The following is a 19,930-nucleotide window of genomic DNA, read 5'->3' on the forward strand; positions in this document are numbered from 1 at the left end:
ATGAAATAATTCATACATTTTGAAGAGGGATGTTTTGATTGTACTAAAAGAATCCTGAGATACCTCTTTGAAATGCCCCTCTAGCGCAGTAGTTCCTTGACTACTTTATATGTAATCAAGCCTAATTAAGCAAAAGCAGCTCTATTCTGTGCTTTAATGGTAAACAGTAGTGTACTGTAGCCACTGATGCATGTTGCCTATGTAACTGAGCTATCATTTACCAAATGGTTGCCTCCTACAAAACAGGACAAGTTTATTGTGCTGTCTGGATGAAGTTCTCAGACTATGCCCAGATAAACCAGTTTGGCCAGTGCTTCTTTACTGGCCACTCCACTAACAGGAGTTTATTTCAGAATGCACGGAAACCTGAAACTTCATAAAGGAGCCCTGGTCCTTGCTGAGGTGCAGCACAGCGGGGCAGTGGTTATTCATCACCCAGAGAGGTGTTGGTAAGGGCACTGGAGCTATGTCACACGGAAGGAATTGTTGAGGAAAGGACACCTGGGGCACTGCTGACATAACGTGGCATCATCATGGCATCATCCTACTGGTGTCTGTTTTTTTGAGGGCTGAGGAAACATCCTATATCAAGTAAAAGTACAGAGGAGGTTGTGGGGAAGAAAGAGGCTTTATTCTTCAAGAAAAAATGAGTCAATTGCTTCCTCTTACGCTGAGCTCACAGGCTGTGCCTTGTTGTTTCCATTGTGACTATTGTTTGTGTAGTCCAAGCCAACAGAAGAGGAAACTGGGTAAGCCCACATCTGATTTCTAATGAATTCTCGTCCCACTGGTTGATGATCCCTAACTCTGAGTAGGGAGATTTCTTAGCTAAGACTTCTTAGAAGAAGGCCTTAATACCAAAGATGTGGCTTTGCAAGAACTGATGAAAATCTCCTCAAATGGGGCCAGATTATGAGGCTTTGTAGAATGGCATTCTGCACATGTTGGATAGTGACATGTTAGACTTTAATACTTAAGTCTCTGAGTATTCCACGCTCACGTAGCAGAGAAATCTCTCACAGGCATGACCAGACTGCATAGCTGCTATTCAGAGTGAAAGAGTAGGCATGAGCCCAAACCACAGCTGCATCACTGTTGAGGAACTTTCCCTATAATTGCTTGTGATGTGTTTGGTCAGGAATCTGGGAGCAGTCACTCATATTCTGGTGATCCTCTCGTCCCTTGCTGACACATAATCGGCATGAAGGAAGAACCCAACTGATTTAAACAGAGACAAAAAAGGTAATAGATTGGAACAAGAAGATGAGGGAGGTTGAAATGAGAAGGGCAAGCTGGGTAAAGAGCTGAGAAACAGGAGGAGAGGGGGTAATGATGACATTTAAGACAGGACACAGGAGGAGGTTTAACTGAAAGAGTGTTCAGGAGCCTGCTGGAAGTAAAGGAGAAAGGAAAGACTCGGTGAGTGATTTCAGAAATCTGGGTACTTCAACATTAGATTGACTAAACACAGAAGAAATGTTATCATAAAAACATTGCCACAGTCTATTTTAATCCTCTTTCAGGTCTGAGTTAAGTCATGCCAGTTCATGCCCTATTTTACACTAGTACAATGCATATCTGGGTTGATGCAGCTATTTCTAGGCACAGGTAAGTTTTTAATTTGATGTCAAATTGGTGTTAAGCCAGTCTGCTTTGAACTTCGTGTCTTTCTTCCTTTATTATTAATCCCAATGTACTTGATAAACAAGAATTCTCTACCAATGTTAACTCTGTGCTGCTGGCATACACTATACCATTTTGTAGATGAAGATGAAATCAGATGAGTCACATAATTTGCTTTAGGAAGAACACAATGAATCAATGAATGAGCCAGGAATGTGAATTCAGGAATTTCTGACCTCCTGTTTTGTTTGTTTTGTTTTGTTTTCTGGAAATTCCAACTCTTTCTCCCTGCTATATTTTTCTCCAGTTAAATTTCCAAGATAACAGTTCTGCTTTCCTTGTTTAATGTGTTCATCGCTCCTCCTGTTAACTGGAGTTATACTCACGCTGTGATGAGCCAACAGTCCTCCTGCCTTTAAAAACAAACACACTTTATTATTTGCTGTTGGTAAATACTTCCTATCTTTGTCTCTGTTGTTCAAAACTAAGCAGAGAATTGTTCTCTTTGCTTTGTTTAAATCCTAGAGGGGGGAAAAAAAAACAGTGCGTTGGCAGCCAGAAAATTCTTTAAGTGAACAAGAGGACAGACTCATCGTTAGTATGCACACACTAGTGCATCATACTTAAAGAAATGTGGAATGGGGGTGGGAACTGACGGAACAAGAGACAAACATGAAAGGCGAGAGGATGAGAAGGCTGGACTTGCATATTAATAAGAACTCTCCACCACCCAATGTTTTTTTTTTCTCTCTTTGCCTTATGCAATATTTCTTGTCTGTTCCATTCTGTGCAAAAGCAGCATGCAATTAGCTAATACCCGAATTTCTGAGAAGGTGCAATTCAGAGAGCACACTACCACACACTGGGAAACATAACGCTGAAAGGAATTGGTACAGAAATTAGGGCGAAAGCTTCCAACATCCCTCTGCTCAGGGAAGAGTTGTGAATTATTCTCAGAAAGCAGACTATCATGCTTACAGGATTGCTGCTAGATTACTTCTTATTCTGTACAAATGTATTTCATTCATGTCTGAAAAGTTAATGTCTTCTTGTGTAAGTGGGATATTTCAAAGATGGGTGGAAAGAAAAGAAACCAAACATCTGTGGGGTTTCAGATGTCTGGTCCGAACAACATTATAAAGAAGTAAAATATCATCCCATAATTTGTTATTTTCTCCTTTCCCTCCCCTGATGTTTGCACCCGAGATCACCTAAATCTGATGTTACTCCTTTCTGTGAAGGTCATATTACCTAAATCTCACAGTGCCCTTCCCCACTGTGAATGAGGTCTGTGGTAATCCTTGTAATAGAACAGGCACCTGTTCCCGTATTATGTTCAAAGAGAGGCAGCCAGAAACAGTTGCATTCTGACCTAGTCCACTGTTCTTTATATTGTTCATTGATTTTTGCAAACGTCTTCTTTTGCTTTCCGGTCTTCTCTCTTTATTCATCATCTATTTTTGTAAAGGGTGAGTTGCATACAATAAGACATACTGAAATTAGGATGAAGAATTTCACTGAAATGAGCGGATTCAAAAAGTCATAGTCCGGGCAATCCAAGTGCCATGAATTATTTCTTCAATTTTCTGCATATATATATATATATATATACATACATATATATATTTAATTTTCACTTACAGCTTGGGTTCTCATGGAGTTAGATTCTCAAGAGTCTGAGAAATACATTTTTTTTTTCCTGAAATACATTTAGCCTCTATTTACCTTAATTTACTCTTCAGTTTAGTTAATTGCACATGGTAATCCTCTCCATACATACCTGGAGTCTCAGTGCACTTTTTTCACTTCTTTGTGAGCATTATCCAAGCAGCTTTTCAGGAAAAATCACAACAAAAATCAGGAATACATGTTCATTGAATACAGAGTCATTGACTGAGTGGAATATACTCACCTGGTACTAACATAACTCCTTCTCTGTTCACTAACAAATTGTTCCCAAGCCCTGATTATGTTGCTGACATTATGCTCATGAGGGAAATTCCTTCCTGACCCCAGATTTGGTGAATTTGTAACCCTGCTGATGTAAGCAAAGTTCACTGTAGTTACCTAAGACCCAATTTTCCAATCAGTTCTACATATAAGTCTCCCACTGAAGTAAATAGAATTGCACATTAGTAGCTGAAAAGATGATTGGGGCCCTAATATGATTTCCGCTTTACAGCCAAACCTAAAAGACAACTTTAAGCCAGCAATGCCACTGAAAATAAATAATAAAAAAAGAATAGTCTCACCATTTCTCCATCATCAGCCGCTTGTTTCTACCATTGTCTGTACAGGCACAGGCATTCATGCAAAGGCACAACTGAACCAATGAAATTAAAATTAGCCTAAAACCAAAGGGTAGATATGTAATTTTCTTTCTTACATCCAACTATTCTTAATATTCATGTATCTATAATTTCTAAGAAGAAAGACTTCAACATTCCAGTACAGCCATCTGTTGGCTGATCCATCACGCTGAACTATCACTAAAAGACTAACCACAAAAAGGCAGATGCATAACATACCAACAGAGATTATTATTTTTTTTTTCCGTCTTCCTTTATTATGGAGGATGGAAAACAGAAAATGTGTTGATTTAGAAATGCAGCTGTGGTGCCTCATGTTGGCAGAGGAGAGTTGGAGTTTAGAAACTTCATGGCTCCATTGTTTTCTGTTCACCAGGCTCCCTAGCCAGATGAAAATGTATTACACATTGTGGTATGTCCTCTCTGAGCTGTCTAGCTTTGTATTTCTGTTCCTGTCCCATTTCCAAGCTGAACTAACCACAACTACGGATTCAATTTTCTGTCTAGCTGAAATCTCTACGATCCAATTACTTAAGACTAGTGATTATTGCTTCTCTTCACTCTCACAAGACCTTGACCACAGCTCCCTTTAGATCTTCATCCTTGTGCATTCTTTGGCTTGCCATTTAGGGAGGCAGTTCTGCCTTGAAATTTAGTGACCATCCGCTGTTATCTTTCATTATTATGCCTTTGAATTCCAGTCCCACGCGCAGATAAAAGAGAGGCGAGACAAGCCTCATGCTCACACTGGAGTTCTCGGTCTGACCCAGATCATGTTCAGCATCAAGCATAATTAGAAATTGTGAGTACATGAAATTTCAAAGTCAGAACAAGTGTCAAAAATCGAGGCATGCTATGCACAGCAGATATAGATGACAGCTTTCAACAGGTCAGAACTAGGCCATATCCAAATAGCACCTGGCTTCGTGGGCACTGTGATGCCACGTTACTGTCGCGGTCTGCGGGAAGAAAAAAACTTGTAGAGTTGTCAGTCGTGGCAAATAACTTAGTGAGAATCAGAATTAAGGAAATCTAATTTCCCTGGGTTTGTGTCATGAGGTTAATTGCTTCTGGCACCTGACCCCGCAGTTCCTGATAAGCTGAGGCTGACCTAGCCCTGAGCGGCTGCTGGGGAGGCACAGGGGCACTTTCAGGGCTGTGGGGCTCCTCTCATCCTTCCTTTGCCCTGACCCCGAGCATGGAGCAGCACAGGGACGATGAGGGTGGTGTTTGGGTGGCTTCACTTGGCTACTAGCTGAACAACCCCCTCAGGGACACCCAAGGGTGGACCCCTGGAGGTGGCTGCTGGTGGAGGGCAGAGCTGCCTCTTTCTGAGCTCTGGGAGCCCTGCACATCTCCATCCCTTCCCTGACATCCCTCAGAACCGTGTGCTTGGGGATCTGTAGCACGAGTGCCAGATTTCACACAAATACTGTGGTGCTTGGGGCCGTGTGGTGCTTGGGGACACGGTTAGTGGGTGATAGTGGTGGTAGGGGCAGTTGCGCCAGATGCTGTTGGAGGTCTTTATTCATAATTCTACGAAATAATTCTTTATTAGAACAAGCTGCCACAAAGTTTCCAGCATCCCAGCGCGGGGCGCACCCCCAAATAACGACAATAACTTAACAACACCAAGCCAAGTGGAGCCCGGCCGCTGCCACCCAGGGGCCGCGCCTCGCCTCGCCTCAGGTGCGCTCCCGCCGCCACCTGCCGCCGCCCCGCCCCCGCCTTTCCGGCCCCGGCCCCGCCGCCAGCGCGCCGGCGCCTGCGCACTGGGGGCCGGCACCGAGCGGGGCGGGGCGGGGCGGGGCCGCTGCAGCCGGCCGGTGCCCGGCGCGGGGACGCGGCAGGGGCAGGGCAGGGCAGGGCCGGGCCGGGCAGGGCAGGGCAGGGCAGGGCGCGGCGCCGAGGACCCGGGTTCGAGTCCGGCCGGAGCGTGCGGCGCGGGGCGATGAACTCACGCAAAGGTACCGCGGCGGGAGAGGGGGATTTGGGGCCGGGGGGTGTCTGGCGAGGCAGGGCAGCCTCAGCCGCTGTGCTTAACGCCGTCTCCCGGTTGTTCTTCTCTCCTCGCGCAGTGCTGGCCCTGCAGGCCCGCAGGCGGCGGCCCAAGCAGCCGGCGGCGGCGGGCAGGAGGGAGAAGCCGCCCCACAAGAAGTGAGTACGGGACCCGCTCCCCGCCTCCTTCCCCCGCGTTCGGCTGCGCCCCGTAACGGCCCCCGCGGCTCCTCCTCGGCCCCAGCCCCTCGGCGGCTCCGGGCCCGGCCTGCCCGTGTCGCCGCCGCCTCCTCCTGGCCCTTTCCGAGCCCCCCCCCCCCCGGCCGTGCCCTTCCCCCGTGTGCCGCCATCTGCCCCTGCCCTCGCCCCAGCCGCCCCGTGTTATGTTATTATGTTATTATGTTATTCCGGTGCCTGTCGCGGGTGCTGGCAGAAATCGTGGTGTTTTGCCCTCTTGTCTTCGCGTTCTCCGTCTGTTCTCACTCCCTGATACCCGTTTTTAAGCTCACGCACCTCTCCGTCGTGCTCCCGCTCAGGCGCCTCTTTCCGCGGAGCCCCTCCTGCGATGAGGCGGCGTTGGAGTTTTCCCCGGTTTAGTTTCTCTCCTCGCAGCCTTTCGCGCTTCTTGAGCTGTGTTTGGTTCACGGAGACCTTACCGGTGGCTTAGGACGCGTGACAGCCTCCTGGCTTTGTGTTGTCCCTTGGGGGCCCTGCTTGGTTCTGCCCCGCGCTCCCCTCTCCTCCTGCTTGCCCCGTCCGAAGACCAGGGGAGCTGGATGTAACCACGAGCATGTCTGTGTGGTGGGGTAAAGGTTTGGCTGCGTGTTACAGAAAATAACATAGCTGGATGTAACCGGTGGGCACGTGTATGTGATGGGGTAAAGGTATGGCTACGTGTTAGAGAAAGTAATTGAAGCGTAAGGTCCTTTTCTTTTTGATTTCTGTAGGAAGAAATAATAACCTCCACCTGATCCCGGTATTCATTTACTTTTTTTAGTTACCATAAGTGAGCTTTCTCCTTGTGAGACAGGTGAAACCAGCGCAGGATGAAGTTCTGTGGTAGTGGTCATCAGGCTGTAATGTGGTCTGCACCCCGTTCTGCTGCTCTTTCCTCCAGTGTCATATAGATGCCACGTTACACTGCTGGTGGCATGAAGTTGGAATTATTGCAACGGAAATAAATCTTGGGCACAACATACACAATGCGACTGGGTTGGTTCTATTGTTTCCCGAAACCTTTCTGAAAGTCAGTTTGTAACATTACGTGGTTTGGTTTTACCACTTTGAAAACAGAAATGTGTCAAACTTTACAGGAACTCTAGGTTCCTATAAAAACCTCTAGGGTTTTGTAGCTTTCGTAGAGTCTTAACCAGCAGATTATTAATAACTTTTTGGTCTAGTTAGATCATAGTGTTTAATGATTACTGTTACATTTTTTTTTAAACCAGGGCTGCAGCGGGATGTCTTGCTGAATGAGTCTGTCAAAAGTTTCCTTTCAGTAAGCACAGAGCTGGTACTCTTTATGTTTGAAGAAACTGGCCACTGTTCAGTCAGGGTGCTCAGTCAGGAGCTGGCCACTCGCCCATACTGAGTCGGCATTTCCAGATGCGGTGGCCCAATCTGTTCAGTTGCCTCGGGAAACGGTGGTTTTGCTGTGGTAGACGTCGGAGCCATCATTTCTTTTCTGCTGTGTTTGCTTTCTTTTCTCTTCAAACCACATGTGTGGTATTGAGACCTCCTACTCCGTTTTATGCTTCTTGGGAAACTCCTTGCAAGATTTCAAGTCTCTCTGTATGTAGTGCAATACGTGGTTTAGGCCCCCAACGTAAAGTGAACGTTATTTCAGAAAAGAAATCTCATCAGAAGTGTCTGTTTTTTCCAGTTCTTAGCCTTTATTTTTATTCCAGCTGTTACAGCTTATACCAGTGTGTTAGAGCTCTACAGTGATTGTGGTGCACATCACGTGAATGAAAATGCGGATATCTGGGGGGCACAAATTCTGTAACATAACTTCCAAGTAGTGAATTACTTAATTGTGACTCAGTTTTGAATCCAAAGCTGCTTTTTTTTTTTTTTTTTTTTTTTAACGCTCTTCTCTGTTGGGTTGTAGCTTTATAGAGCAACTTCCATTGTTGCTCATAACAATGTGCTTCAAAGGAGCTGCAGGATTCCTCTCCTAGAATTGGCTAGGAGAGCTACATCGCATTGTAACTTACTTGCAGGCTTTTGTTTGAATAATATTAGGATGATGACACAAGAAGAAATTACAGTGCTCTTTGACGCTGAATAGCTTTTTGTCTGGTGTGACCTTGATTGCCATGAAAGGCCGTGAGATCAATCCTGGGACTGCTCGGCGTTGACCCCCTTAAGTGAGGAATGAGAACTGGTGGAGGTGAATCTGGATTACTTTGGTAATAGGTGGGAAAAATAAGAAAGTAGAAGGTAAATGACTCATGTTCTGAAGTGAAAGCACTTTGTCTTGGATTAAGACTATATCTAAAATTGTATGTAATAACAAAACATAGTTGGTACAGCCTCACTTCACATTCAGTCCCCCAGACTGCTGAAAAAGAATAATATCTCACTATTTAAAAATAATGGTTAGCATTTGCTTCTGGTAATAATAGATGGACTCTCATGCAGCGTGTGCAAACCGTTTATGTATTTTCTGAGTCAGGTAGAAGATTAATCAAAATGGTTAGTTCTGGTCCTTTGTGAATTATTTCTCCTTAAAAGTGAGATCTGCGTTGAGAGAGGTCTGTGAAGTAGCATTTTCAACAGATGCCCGTGCTCGTGTTTGGAGGTAAACTCTCTTACAGATAGGCAAGTGTGTTTGCTGTCCTGTATTTAGCACTGGTAGCGCCTGGGCGCCTGTAAGAGGTGCCCTGAGGTACGTCTGAAGTTTTGCATTCATCAGAGTGATAAGCTCTTCTTCTTAGTCAGACTAGTATTGGCTTCAGCTAGAACAAATCTCTGTCTTGGATTGTTTTTATTTTGCTCGACTTTGTGTAAATGAATGTGACAGAAGCCATATGCAATAAGATGTTTGTGTATTAAACATTTACTCTAAACTTCTACCTAAAGTTAAAGGACAGAGTTTTGCATGTAGAAAGATCGAGGTGATAACGTGAAGCTTATGGATGTATGGAGAGAGGATTGATTCATGTGTTGAATATGTCAGTGCAAATCACAGAAAGTTTTAGGTTGGAAAAGACCTTTAAGATTACCAAGCCTGGCCATCAAATGCTTAAATCCAGAGATTAAGATCACCTTTTCAGTTTTCTCATAGAGTGGATTTTTGGTTTCGTCTTTAGCAGTACTTCTGTACAGGGCATGATGACCATGTGATACTTCTTGGAAGTGGTGAGGGATACGTATCTTAGCGAACTTGGGAAGTGCCAGATTTCTCTATGGCATGCTTCCATATAACTAACTTCTTGGGGCCAGTAGGTATTGCACAGCTATCAAATTTTTTGGATATATGACATCATAGTTGTACCTTTGTGCCTGAAAATGATCCACTTTTGCTTGTCAATGTTTCTCTAGCACAGTGCTTCTCAACTTTCTCTTAATGAGAGTCCCTCTTTGAGGAGGGGAAAAAAATACCCTCTTGCACAGTGTTACGGTGACTGTTATTGGCTTAAATTATTTTTTGCTTGCAGAACTTTTGAAAACCCTCCAACCCTTTTCATTCACTTTTTTTTTTTTTTTTTTTTTTTCCCTCAAGGGTATGTATATGGGAAATGTGTTTTATTTATTTGCATTTTTCTGTATATTTTTTTGACTGCTAGTGGTCTGAGGCTGCAGTATGTGGATATCTGAGACATCCATCCTATCCTGGGATGGATCAATTTAAGAAGTCCACTCTCTGTGTCGGATTGGGTTATTTACTCAAAATGTGATTTTGATGGGATTGCTACCCTTGGCTCCTTTCTAGATAACCTTTTGTCTTCTTGCTACAAATATTTTAGTCAGAGCTTTATTTTCCTATTTCTGTCAATTTTTGTTAAGATTTCATTAAGCTGTGTGTACCACAAGGCTACAAGTGTTTATCTTGGTTATTTGCCCACTCAGTGTATGTAGGCTTCAAGTGCTTAACATCATGCCCTCTTAAAGAGTACAACATAGAGAAGGATTCAGCTGAGAGAAACAAAGTTGATTTTAGTAGCATAGAGATAATACAATTCTTTTGTAAAGAAGTAAATAATTGCATGTATTGATTACAGAAATGTGAGTAGGAGTTCTGACATGCTTGAGCGTGAATGCCTGAGTGAGTCTAGTGTTCACCTTTGTAATGTCATAATAAAACAGCTAGCAAAGACTTTTTTTTTTTTTTTTTTTTGTGGAATCCAATAGAATCTAAAGTAAATTTCAGTGTAAAGCAGCATGTGTGTATTACTAGGTGTGTTCATTTTGACTTATGACACCTTCTGGTGTCATCTAGGAAGAAAATATCCCATAGCTCTAATCAACCTGATTTCTGAAATGGGAATGGCACCAGAACTTCTAATATGCTGCTGAGGTCTTGCAGGTTTGTGTGCTGACAGTAGTTACTGACCATGAACCCGTGGTTATTTTCCCTGAGCCCCTAGGTGAGGGCTGGGGGGAGCAGAGTCCCTCCCGCTGTAAGCGAAGAGCAGGTTCAAGACCACCTGATGACACTGAACAGGTACAAGCCTGTGGGGCCTGATGCCATGCATCCGGGGTCCTGAGGGAACTGGCTGATGGAGCTGCCAAGCCTCTCTCCATCATATTTAAGAACTCCAGGTGAAGTCCCTGGTAACTGGAAAAAGGGAAACATCACTGCCATTTTTAAAAATGGTGGAAAGGAGGATCTGGGGAACTACAAACTGGTGAGCCTCACCTCTGTGCCTGGAAAGATTGTGGAACAGATCCTCCTGGAAGCAATGCAAGGCACACACAGGACAAGGAGGTGATCCGAGACAGCCAGCATGGCTTCACCAAGGGCAAATCCTGCCTGACCAACCTGGTGGCCTTCTGCGATGGAGTGACTGCATCAGTTGACAAGGGAATGGCATCTACCTGGGCTTCTACAGGGCCTTTGACACAGTCCCACGTGACACCCTGATCTCCAAAATGCAGGCGGATGGATTTGACGGGTGGACTATTTAGTGGGTAAGGAATTGGCTTGAAGGTTGCACCCAGAGTGTGGTGGTCAATGGCTCTGTTTCCAGGTGGAGGCTGGGACAACCGCTGTCCCTCGGGGGGAGCGACAGTTGCTCAGAGAGCAGCTTTTTGATCAGTCAGATCAGGACAATGGGGAATGGCTTTAAACTAATCAAGAAGAGATTTAGGTTAGAGGTTAGGAGGAAATTATTCACTCTGAGGGTGGTGAGGCCCTGACACAGGCTGCCCAGAGAAGCTGTGGATGCCACATCCCTGGAGGTGTCCAAGGCCAGGCTGGATGGGGCTTTGGGCAGCCTGGGCTGCTGGGAGGTGTCCCTGCCCGTGGCAGGGCAGTGGAACTGGGTGATCCTTAAGGACACTTCCAACCCAAACATTCTGTGATTGTCATATAAGCACATCTATTATCAAAGAATTACCTGATCAGGAAAATCTGTCAAGATTCGTTCCTTTTTGAACAGGCAGTGATTATAGAAACCATCCTGGCACTTTAATCTCATTTGTAATAATTCTCTTTGATGAAATAACATTGTATAACAGTCTTATTAAGGAAAATGAAGTTCAGTACAACACTCCTGAACAAGAGCGCATTGGTCGGGGAGGGAAAATGCCTACTTTTAGTGTTTCAGATCATATTGAGATGAGCTGTTGGGCTGTTATTTAAGATAAAGGACAGGGCCGCTTGTTCTGCAGTGCATGTTTGTTTTGTTTAACTTGTTCTTCTCTAACTACGGAGCAGTATGGTAATAAATTTTGTGGACAAGGCCTGGGTGTGGAATTTGAAATATAAACATGTCTCTCTTCCTTTCGTTATCAAAATAAGGACAGACTGGAAGTTATTGGCTGCTTTTTTTTTTTTTAAAAACTACAATTTGAAGATACGTATTGGAAATCTTTACTGAATAAATTAGAATGTCAGACGGTGTAATAAATTTGATTTGGTTTGACAAAAATAATGTGATTTGGCTCAGTGTTTAGTTTTGGATAGCCTGATTGAATTCACACGTGTTAACATGAAAGAAAGAATTCCTTTATTACTCGGCTCCTTGATCGTGTCCTAAATATCCTTTTTGACCATTATAAAGATTTAATGTGTGGGCAGGGAAGAAAGGCTGGAGGGTGCACAAACAATTCTTTTTGGTAGCTGTAGATTATCGAGACAAAGGACAGAAGTAAAACGTGGACAGAAACCTGCTCTCACAGCTGTGCTAGATATCCAACTTTTTTGTTGCTGTCTTACAGTGAGACTCTTCTCAAAGCTAGCGTTCAGCCTCAAGCACTGTCTGTAGTGTTTTGTGTCGTAGAAGGAAATGTGCCTAGCAAAGTTAGGAATTCCATTAAAGCTGTAGAAGTGCGGGATGATGAGAGCATTATATCAAAACATTGCATTAGACTGAACTATCTCTGTTTCCTCATGTAGAGAAGAACTGCTGGGCCTGCTGAGGAGCACACACGATACCTTGTTAGCTAAGTTTATTAGTTATCCTTAAGAGACTTAAGATTTTGTATTTAAAAGCAGATTTTTGCTTTAAATTCCATTCCTGTTTTTCAAGGGTTGAAGTCTTTGGTGTTGCCATCTTTTCACGACAGAAGCTAGAGGCAGCGTGGACGACTTCTCCGTTAACTAATGAGCTGTAGGGCAGTAGTGGAAGCCGCACATGCTCCTTGTAAGCACACGGCTATTTTGAGTATGTTGACAGAGTGCAGACCTGTTTGTTTTCTTATGGTCTGTAATAAAAGAGTAAATCCATATCTCTACTGAAAATGAGAACGGTCTCTGGCTGTAATTGCTTAAGACGGACGATGAGCTTTAGGCAGTAAGCCTTATCTAGCTTCCTTTTCCTGCTTTGTCTTGTGAAAATACTACTACATTTTAAAATCGTCTACTGTATGGTGTGTGTGTATGCTCACACACCCACACCCATATATATGTACACGCAACTTTTACATTCTATACGTGTTATTGTTTTAATCCTTTGAAGGAAGCCTGGATCTAAATATGTGAGGAAGACTAGAAAGTTGATGTCAGGATATTACCAAAGTATTTTAGTGCTTCCTCGTGTGCATTTGTTGTGCTTAAACAAAATAATCATTTTGTACTATGGCCACTGTGACAGCTAAGTTGTGTTTTTAAGAGCAGCCTCTATCAGGGAGTTCCCATGCACGTAGGTGTTCACTGGGTGGATTGTTAGCTGATCAAAGGCTACCTGGATACCTCTAAGGCTTCCTATAGAGAATGACCTTGCACCTGTGAAGTTTGAGGTAGTCCTGTATTTGTCCATCAATTGTGACGTGTTCAGGGACTGTAAGACTCTGTAAATGCTAACTTAAAACTTACTGTCAGGTGCCTCGTTGCTTGTCGGCACAGGCCTGTGCAAGAAGAGCTCTTACAAGCAAACTTTGCCCTTGAAGGACACTTCTCTGCAGTACCTCTTTATTTTTGTGATGCTCTCAAGCTCTCTCAAATTCTTCTCTCTTCAGAAATAAACAGTGAGTCCAGTCTATTGATAGAGGTGCCTTCTTCCACAGGGTTGGGGGGAGCCACCTGAAATACGATTTTGTGTTTTTCTTAACCAATGTGCGTAGCTGTGAGCTCCTGAAAAGTCATCATTCTTCCATATGTAACCTCCTTCTAACACGAGCTTGAGACAGAGGCAGTCTTCTACATGATGACATGTTGCATTGTATTGAGAGAAATGCTGTGGAAAAGAGCTGGTCGAGGAAAACTGTTCTACTTCTGTTTGGTTTTGTACAGCTTTGAGGGCAGTTGCTTTCTGTCCTGAATGGTGTGATATGAAACAAAGATAATAATTTAAATTCAGATTTAAGAACTGTGTCAAAAGTGTCAGCATTATTTTTTTTCGGTCTTGGAATGATTCACTGAAGACTGCCGGAGAAAGTCGTGTTAATTTTTAATAGCTTTTAAAGAGGACTAGGAAAGATTCAGAAGGCTAGTACCCCACATTATGCCAGTATCTAAGGAAAGCAAGTGAGGTGATCTCAGTTCTGTACAGAAAAAAGGGATGGGATGGTTAACAAAAGTGTTGTTATACAGCAGTTAGATTTGTAATCATTTCTTTTTCTTACTGATGATTCCTGTTGTAATTGTGCCCAGCTCTTATCTTTGTAATCTAGCCTGTATTCTAATAATCAATAACTAATTCTGTTCTAATTTACTACCAGGACTTTGGGATTGGGGCCATATTTTGTTAGACTATTTAAAAACAGATTTCAAAAGATACTGAAATTTGAAGCAACAAAGAAATGGCCTTTCCACCTGCCTTTACAGTTCCCAGTATTCAGACCTTTAAAATACCGTTGGCTTTCATATATTTGAGGTGATAACCCTTGCTTCCTGGTTTTCCTGTCTGTGCTCTGTTTTTCATGACCCTTACCCTCGCTTTCTCCTTTCTCCTGTTTAATCTGTTCAGCAGTCGTGTTAGAGCACGCTGTGAGAGGGGTGGTGCTGCTTAAAGTCGGCAGAGCTTTGGCAGTATTCTTCCTCCTGTGCCCCCTTCCCTACCCCAGTAGTAGCTCCCCTTTTAGGATGAGCTCCCTTTGGGGGACGTATTGGATTTGAGTGGATTTCTCTTTGATCATATGCAGGATATCCGTGGAGAACGGGCTGGAAAGAAGCATAGTGTAAGAAAGCACACGTTACAGAGCATAATTGCAGCAGTTTCTATCTGCTGGAGCAGACAGAAGAAGCCTCTGTGTTTAATGGAAGACATTGGGAATAAGCTTTTGGGATGAAAAAAGATGGGCTATTAAGTTTCAAAATGAAAATCTGTAAATACAGAAACTTGTTTGAGTTGTGTGTACAGTTTTAAATTCAGGTTACCTATTTGGAAATCCTCTGATGAAAACAGGGCACACATTTAAATACCACACGTTTTGGTTTTGTCCACCAACCCAGCTGGCATGTTTTTGGCTTTGATCTCAGAGTCCTGCGTAACGAAGTCACGTTAATGCTAAAGACGACCTATCTTGAACCTGTTGGTTAAAGGCAAACCACAGAACAGACTTCTGTGAGATAATGTTTCTTGATACTGTTTTTCCTCAGCTAAGGTTAGTCAATTAAAAGTCAGTAATTTAAATGGAGGAGACTGAAAGCATCAAGGGCTTCAATTGCCTTGAGCTATTGTCAATGCTTTGTTTGCAGGTTCTGAAAAATGGAAGGGAGAGCTCCACAGTTAAAGGTCAATTATATTTTCCTAGCCCTGAGGAAAAAGGTTTAATATCTCTGTTGTAGAGATAAGAGCCAGAACTAAGTACAATATCTCCATCTTAAATTCTGATACTGAAGTCAATTGTTTACTAATTTTCAAATTGTTCTAGTGATGTTTTTCGTGTATTTACGGGTCTAAAGAAAATTCTCTCTTGAGGCTCTTTTTCTTAATTGATCCGTTTCTTCAATTTCTCTTCCCTCATCACAGTAACTTTCCTGTTTGGTTGTTTGCTTGTCTGCTTGCTGCCTTCTGCTGCTGCTCACCTCTGTGTGTTGTTATTCTATCTTTGTAGGCTGAGCTGCATGCAAGGGTTTGTACCAAGCACTTAGAGAAGAGCTTCCTAGGTGGTTGCTCTGAGCTTGCAGATGCATGTGACTGCAGTGCTTCTGTGAGCTTGCGGTAAGAGGAGGAAATGCATAATTGAGCTGTGTTTTCAAGGGGGTGCGTGCAGCCTGGAGAGCAGGATGGGTCCTTCCTCTTCCAGCACGCTTAAGAAAGAAACAGCTCTTTGCTGTACAGAGCTGCTTTTGATTCAGGACTTCCCCGCCTAGACGTTTGTGAAAGCAAAATTCAGACTGGTGTAAAATGCTGAATTCCTTTTGAGAGACTTCAGAAGCTTGGGATTTGGTCTGGATTTGTCCTGCTGAACTGTGGGCAGGCAGCCAGGCTGGGTTCGGGCTGTCATTTAAAAGGGAACTGTGAAAGTGCCCTAAGACTGCAGGTTTTATTTCTCCCCCCTACCAGAGTGGGAGTAGCCAGCGGTCACTTGCTGCCTTTGGCGTGGGACATTCGGACAGTTTGAGGTCATGCATCTTGTAGAAAGAGAACTGAATCCCTGAAGAAAATAAGGCAAAATAAGCGACTACAACGCAGGTAGAAAGTAATTGAAAGAATGCCAGTTATGATGTAGCTAAGTGTAGATAAGTAAGGTACACAGCAAAACAACTTTATTTAAACAAGACAAATGAAACACAATAACTGTACACTAGCATGAATGAACTTGTATTTCTGCTTTAAAGGAGGCTGGTGATGCAGGACCTCGTAACTGTGACGAACAGAAGGGGATTTTGTCGTAGGGAGCGAGCTGGTGACAGTGGTGGAGTAGCTGGAGAAGTCATCATTATCACAGTGGAGCATGTTAAGGATTAGCAGCCTCAAAAGATTATTTGTCTTTGTGGGTTGCAGTTCCGTGGTGCTTGGTAAATGGAACTTGTTTTAGTGTTCTTACTGATTTGACCGACTGTGCAGGGAGCCTTAGTCACAGCCGAGAAGGAAAAGTCTGTGGGTGGAAGAACTCTGCAAATTAACTATAACAAGGTGTAATTCTGAATGATTGTTAAACTCTACAGAGGAGGGCTGTTTCTGGGAACACAAACAGACGCTGCAAGAAGAGAAACAATTCTTAATCCTGAGCAGAGCAAAATGTCTGGTTCACAGTATAACTGCTGAAAAGCACTCGTGTGAGAGGAGGCTGATTTAAAAATAAATGGGTAAAAATGGTGGAGGCATTTAGGAACAACTTAAATATTCAAACTAAGAAAACCCCTGAGTAGATGAGCTTGGCACAGCTTATTTTTTGGCGCAGCCATTGAAATGTTTGAGTGCTAATCATAAATTTAAAATAAGTCATGCTACTATGTAAATAGTTCTTTATATTTGTGCTCATGGTACATCGCTCTCATCTTAACCAGCTCAAAAATGATGTAGAACAAGAAATTGCTCGAAGGAGGAGACGCTGAAGGTGATCAGGGATATGGGACAACTTCATTTATGATCAATGTTTTTCAGACCTGTAAAGATGGTTAAGCAATATCTTGTAGACGTGCCTGAAAAATCAGAACTGGTACAGAGTGTGAATAATGAATAACTTGCTGTTTTTCATTACAAAACAATGGTACACAGAGATGACTTTAATACAAAAATATTTTTTTATGCAGTACAAACAACAGAATGTGTCTGCCATATGTTGTAGAGGCCAAATTATAAATGAAAATAAGAAGGATAAGGCTGGATACTAGAACCATCAGTAGCTTTTAAGGGTATTATAGCACAGGTGCAGTTTGACTTCCCAAGAGTTTGCTGAAGCACAGCCATGTAATTTTTTCCTAATATAGAGCGATCCACTTCTATACTTATCTCTAAACATATGTTTGTCACCTAGTGGTATGATACTGGCCTAGATAGGTATTTGATCTGAATTACTGTGGCAGCTCTTTGATTTTTAAGACGTCCTCACAAGATGACTCACAACATCTAACAGTAGCTGTAAGCCTGACCACTGTCCATAAGCCTAGATCCAGAAGGGGCTGGAGTGACCTAACGTGCTGCTTAGTTTTGCAACTCCTTCCTGCTTACAGGAAGCTAGCTAAATCATTGAAAGAGCAGAGTTTGTGTTTGAGAAGAGCATTTATAAACCCAAGTACACAAAGGTAAAGAAGAAGAGGCTGAAAGGCATGCCTTAGCCAAGGAATACAATATATCGAAGGAATAGGACTGCCCAAAATGCTGCTTTTGCCATACAATCAATGCCAACTGCAGCTTAGAGTTTGATGCCAAGGTGAGATTGTGAGTTCAGGTCATCAATTTCAAGTGTTTGGGTTTTTGCCTCTTGCTGTGAACAACTAGCTCTGCTTTAAAGCTTCGGTTCTCCTGTTTATGTAGTAGCTCAGTAATTCACTCACCTGTGAAATAGGAGTTAAGATGCCTGAGGAATTTCAATCTTGTTATTTCAGCCTGCCTTGTGCAAATGTCAATCACAGGATTATAGGCTGTGCTAGGCTTTGGTCTCAGGGAAGGACAATAGCTTTATATCTTTTCTGCTGAATAATCAAGAGCAAAAGACCGATGGAGTTAGAGGACAAGTGATTAAAAGGGAAGCTTTGCTCTCAGGTTTTTCTAATAAGCAGGTATCAACTTGTTGGTTGATTGCGGCCATGTAACTCTGAGTTACAAAACAGAGGTGGTGATTTGGTCAGACTGAGACTGTTTAGATGATTAAAATTATTTTTTTCCTTTTAGCTGCACAGTCACAATTCTTCATTTTCATGAAGCAGGGAGCCCTGAGGAAATCAGAAATGTAAATTTCTTTCAAGTTCCCCTTCCTGGTGTCACAAAGCACAGTAAGACAGACCTCCAGTTGCCAGAATCTCTTCTCAGGTGAATGCTTTAAAATCATAGCAGCATCAGGGAAACTAGAAAAAGAGCAGAAGCTTCACAATCCTATTATGAGATCTAGGTCAAAAGAATAGGAATCATCTTTCTACATAATAGTATCTAAAAACATTTTACCTTTGTGCTTTTTTTTTTTTTTTTTTTTAAGGCAGTCTGTTGCTTGGGGCTACCTGTCTTGCATATTAGTAGTACAGTGTTCCAGCACATGTTGTTTTCCAAGTCTCATGATACTGATTGTGGGCATTTAATCAAATTCCAGTTGGATGCTATTACAGCTTTACTTCTATTTTTTTTTTTAATGTAAATTGGAAGTTTTCATATACTTGGTGTTTCACAGAATTGCCTCGCTATATATCAACTTGTAAGTCATGAGTCGTGTCAACAATTTTAAGAAGATAACACAGCAATTTTAGTAGATGCTTCCAGCACTGTGCATTTTATAGAGTCGCTCTTTAATCAGGGACTGGCACTCATGGGAACTGCAGGCTTTGTGATGAACTCAGTGTTGCTGTTGTGGGTAGATGTAATCTGGGCGTGCTCACAGTCAAGGCTGGATGTGAAAATGCAATGTGTGAATATTCAATTGACTTAAAATGTGAGAGAGAGCTATAAAGAACAAGGCCAACATTTCCTATTTATTTTAATTCACCAGATACCTGTTAGATAACTGCTGTTTAATAGGGAATAGTTACTTTTAAGTATTGCAGTCTCACTGCTAAACCAAGTTGTGTCATTGTTCAGCATACCCAGCATCTAGAAACTAGGTTAAAACTATTCAGGACACAATCCTTGATTTTCCTCAATTGCCTAAAACAGGTATCGTTGAGAATTGATTAATTTATCGTAGAACAAAGCTAGCAAAAGTTCTGCATGTTCTACAGGAAACAGTGCAGAAAATCAAATGACTTGTCATGTTATTAATGCTGAGAAATAGAAGAATTGTTTTCTTTAGGTTTTATTTTTGAGGCCAGAAAAGCCTGTTCTGTGTGATGAGAATGTTTGTCTGAGGAATGAAGATCTTGAGATAAACTAAAAGTAGACCCGGTTCCCTTCCCCCTGCCCTTGCACCTTCTTTGGGATTGCTGCTAGTCTTAACCCTTGCCCTGCACTTTACAGGGCTGGTGAGAACAGAGTATTTTAAATAGCTGCAATTAAAAAGAGCATTAAAACAAATCACACCTCAATATGTATATTGAAAGAAAACAGTTTTACTCTTGGACCCTTCCTATTTTCATTGTAGTTTTTCCATATAACAGTGCATGGGGCGTGGAATTCGTGTTACAGACCACAGTTGATTAAATGGGAGCATGGTTTGGATAGTAGAATTGAAAAAATCAACAGGCTAAATGTATTTTGGGGATATTTCATTCAACCAAATTGTTTGTGTTAGTTTTGATTTGTCATTTGAAATAAACATCCTTTTATGGAAAGCTTCATCTATCTCAGGAGGTGTCA

The 19,930-nt window shown here is 42.6% G+C and overlaps 1 protein-coding gene across 5 annotated transcripts in view; it reads left to right on the forward strand.

Annotated features, from left to right (window-relative positions):
• Window positions 1-1,397: 1,397 nt before the first annotated feature.
• The window catches only part of SRPK2 (SRSF protein kinase 2), a 146,897-nt gene continuing 128,364 nt past the window's right edge, over window positions 1,398-19,930 (forward strand). For 2 of the 5 annotated variants that reach the window (XM_082766982.1, XM_082766981.1), the window contains exons 1-3: window positions 1,399-1,419; window positions 1,524-1,608; window positions 6,011-6,089. Coding sequence is in view for 3 of the 5 variants with exons in the window: in XM_082766981.1 (XP_082623107.1) it covers window positions 1,548-1,608; window positions 6,011-6,089 (140 nt within the window). In the remaining 2 variants the exon portion in view is untranslated. Of the gene's footprint in view, window positions 1,420-1,523; window positions 1,609-5,814; window positions 5,900-6,010; window positions 6,090-19,930 lie in introns of those variants that run through there. The other 3 variants (XM_082766979.1, XM_082766980.1, XM_082766983.1) reach the window with 3 other exon arrangements.

This window comes from Aythya marila (genome assembly GCF_965140915.1).
Source record: "Aythya marila genome assembly, chromosome: 1".
Lineage (NCBI taxonomy): Eukaryota > Metazoa > Chordata > Aves > Anseriformes > Anatidae > Aythya > Aythya marila.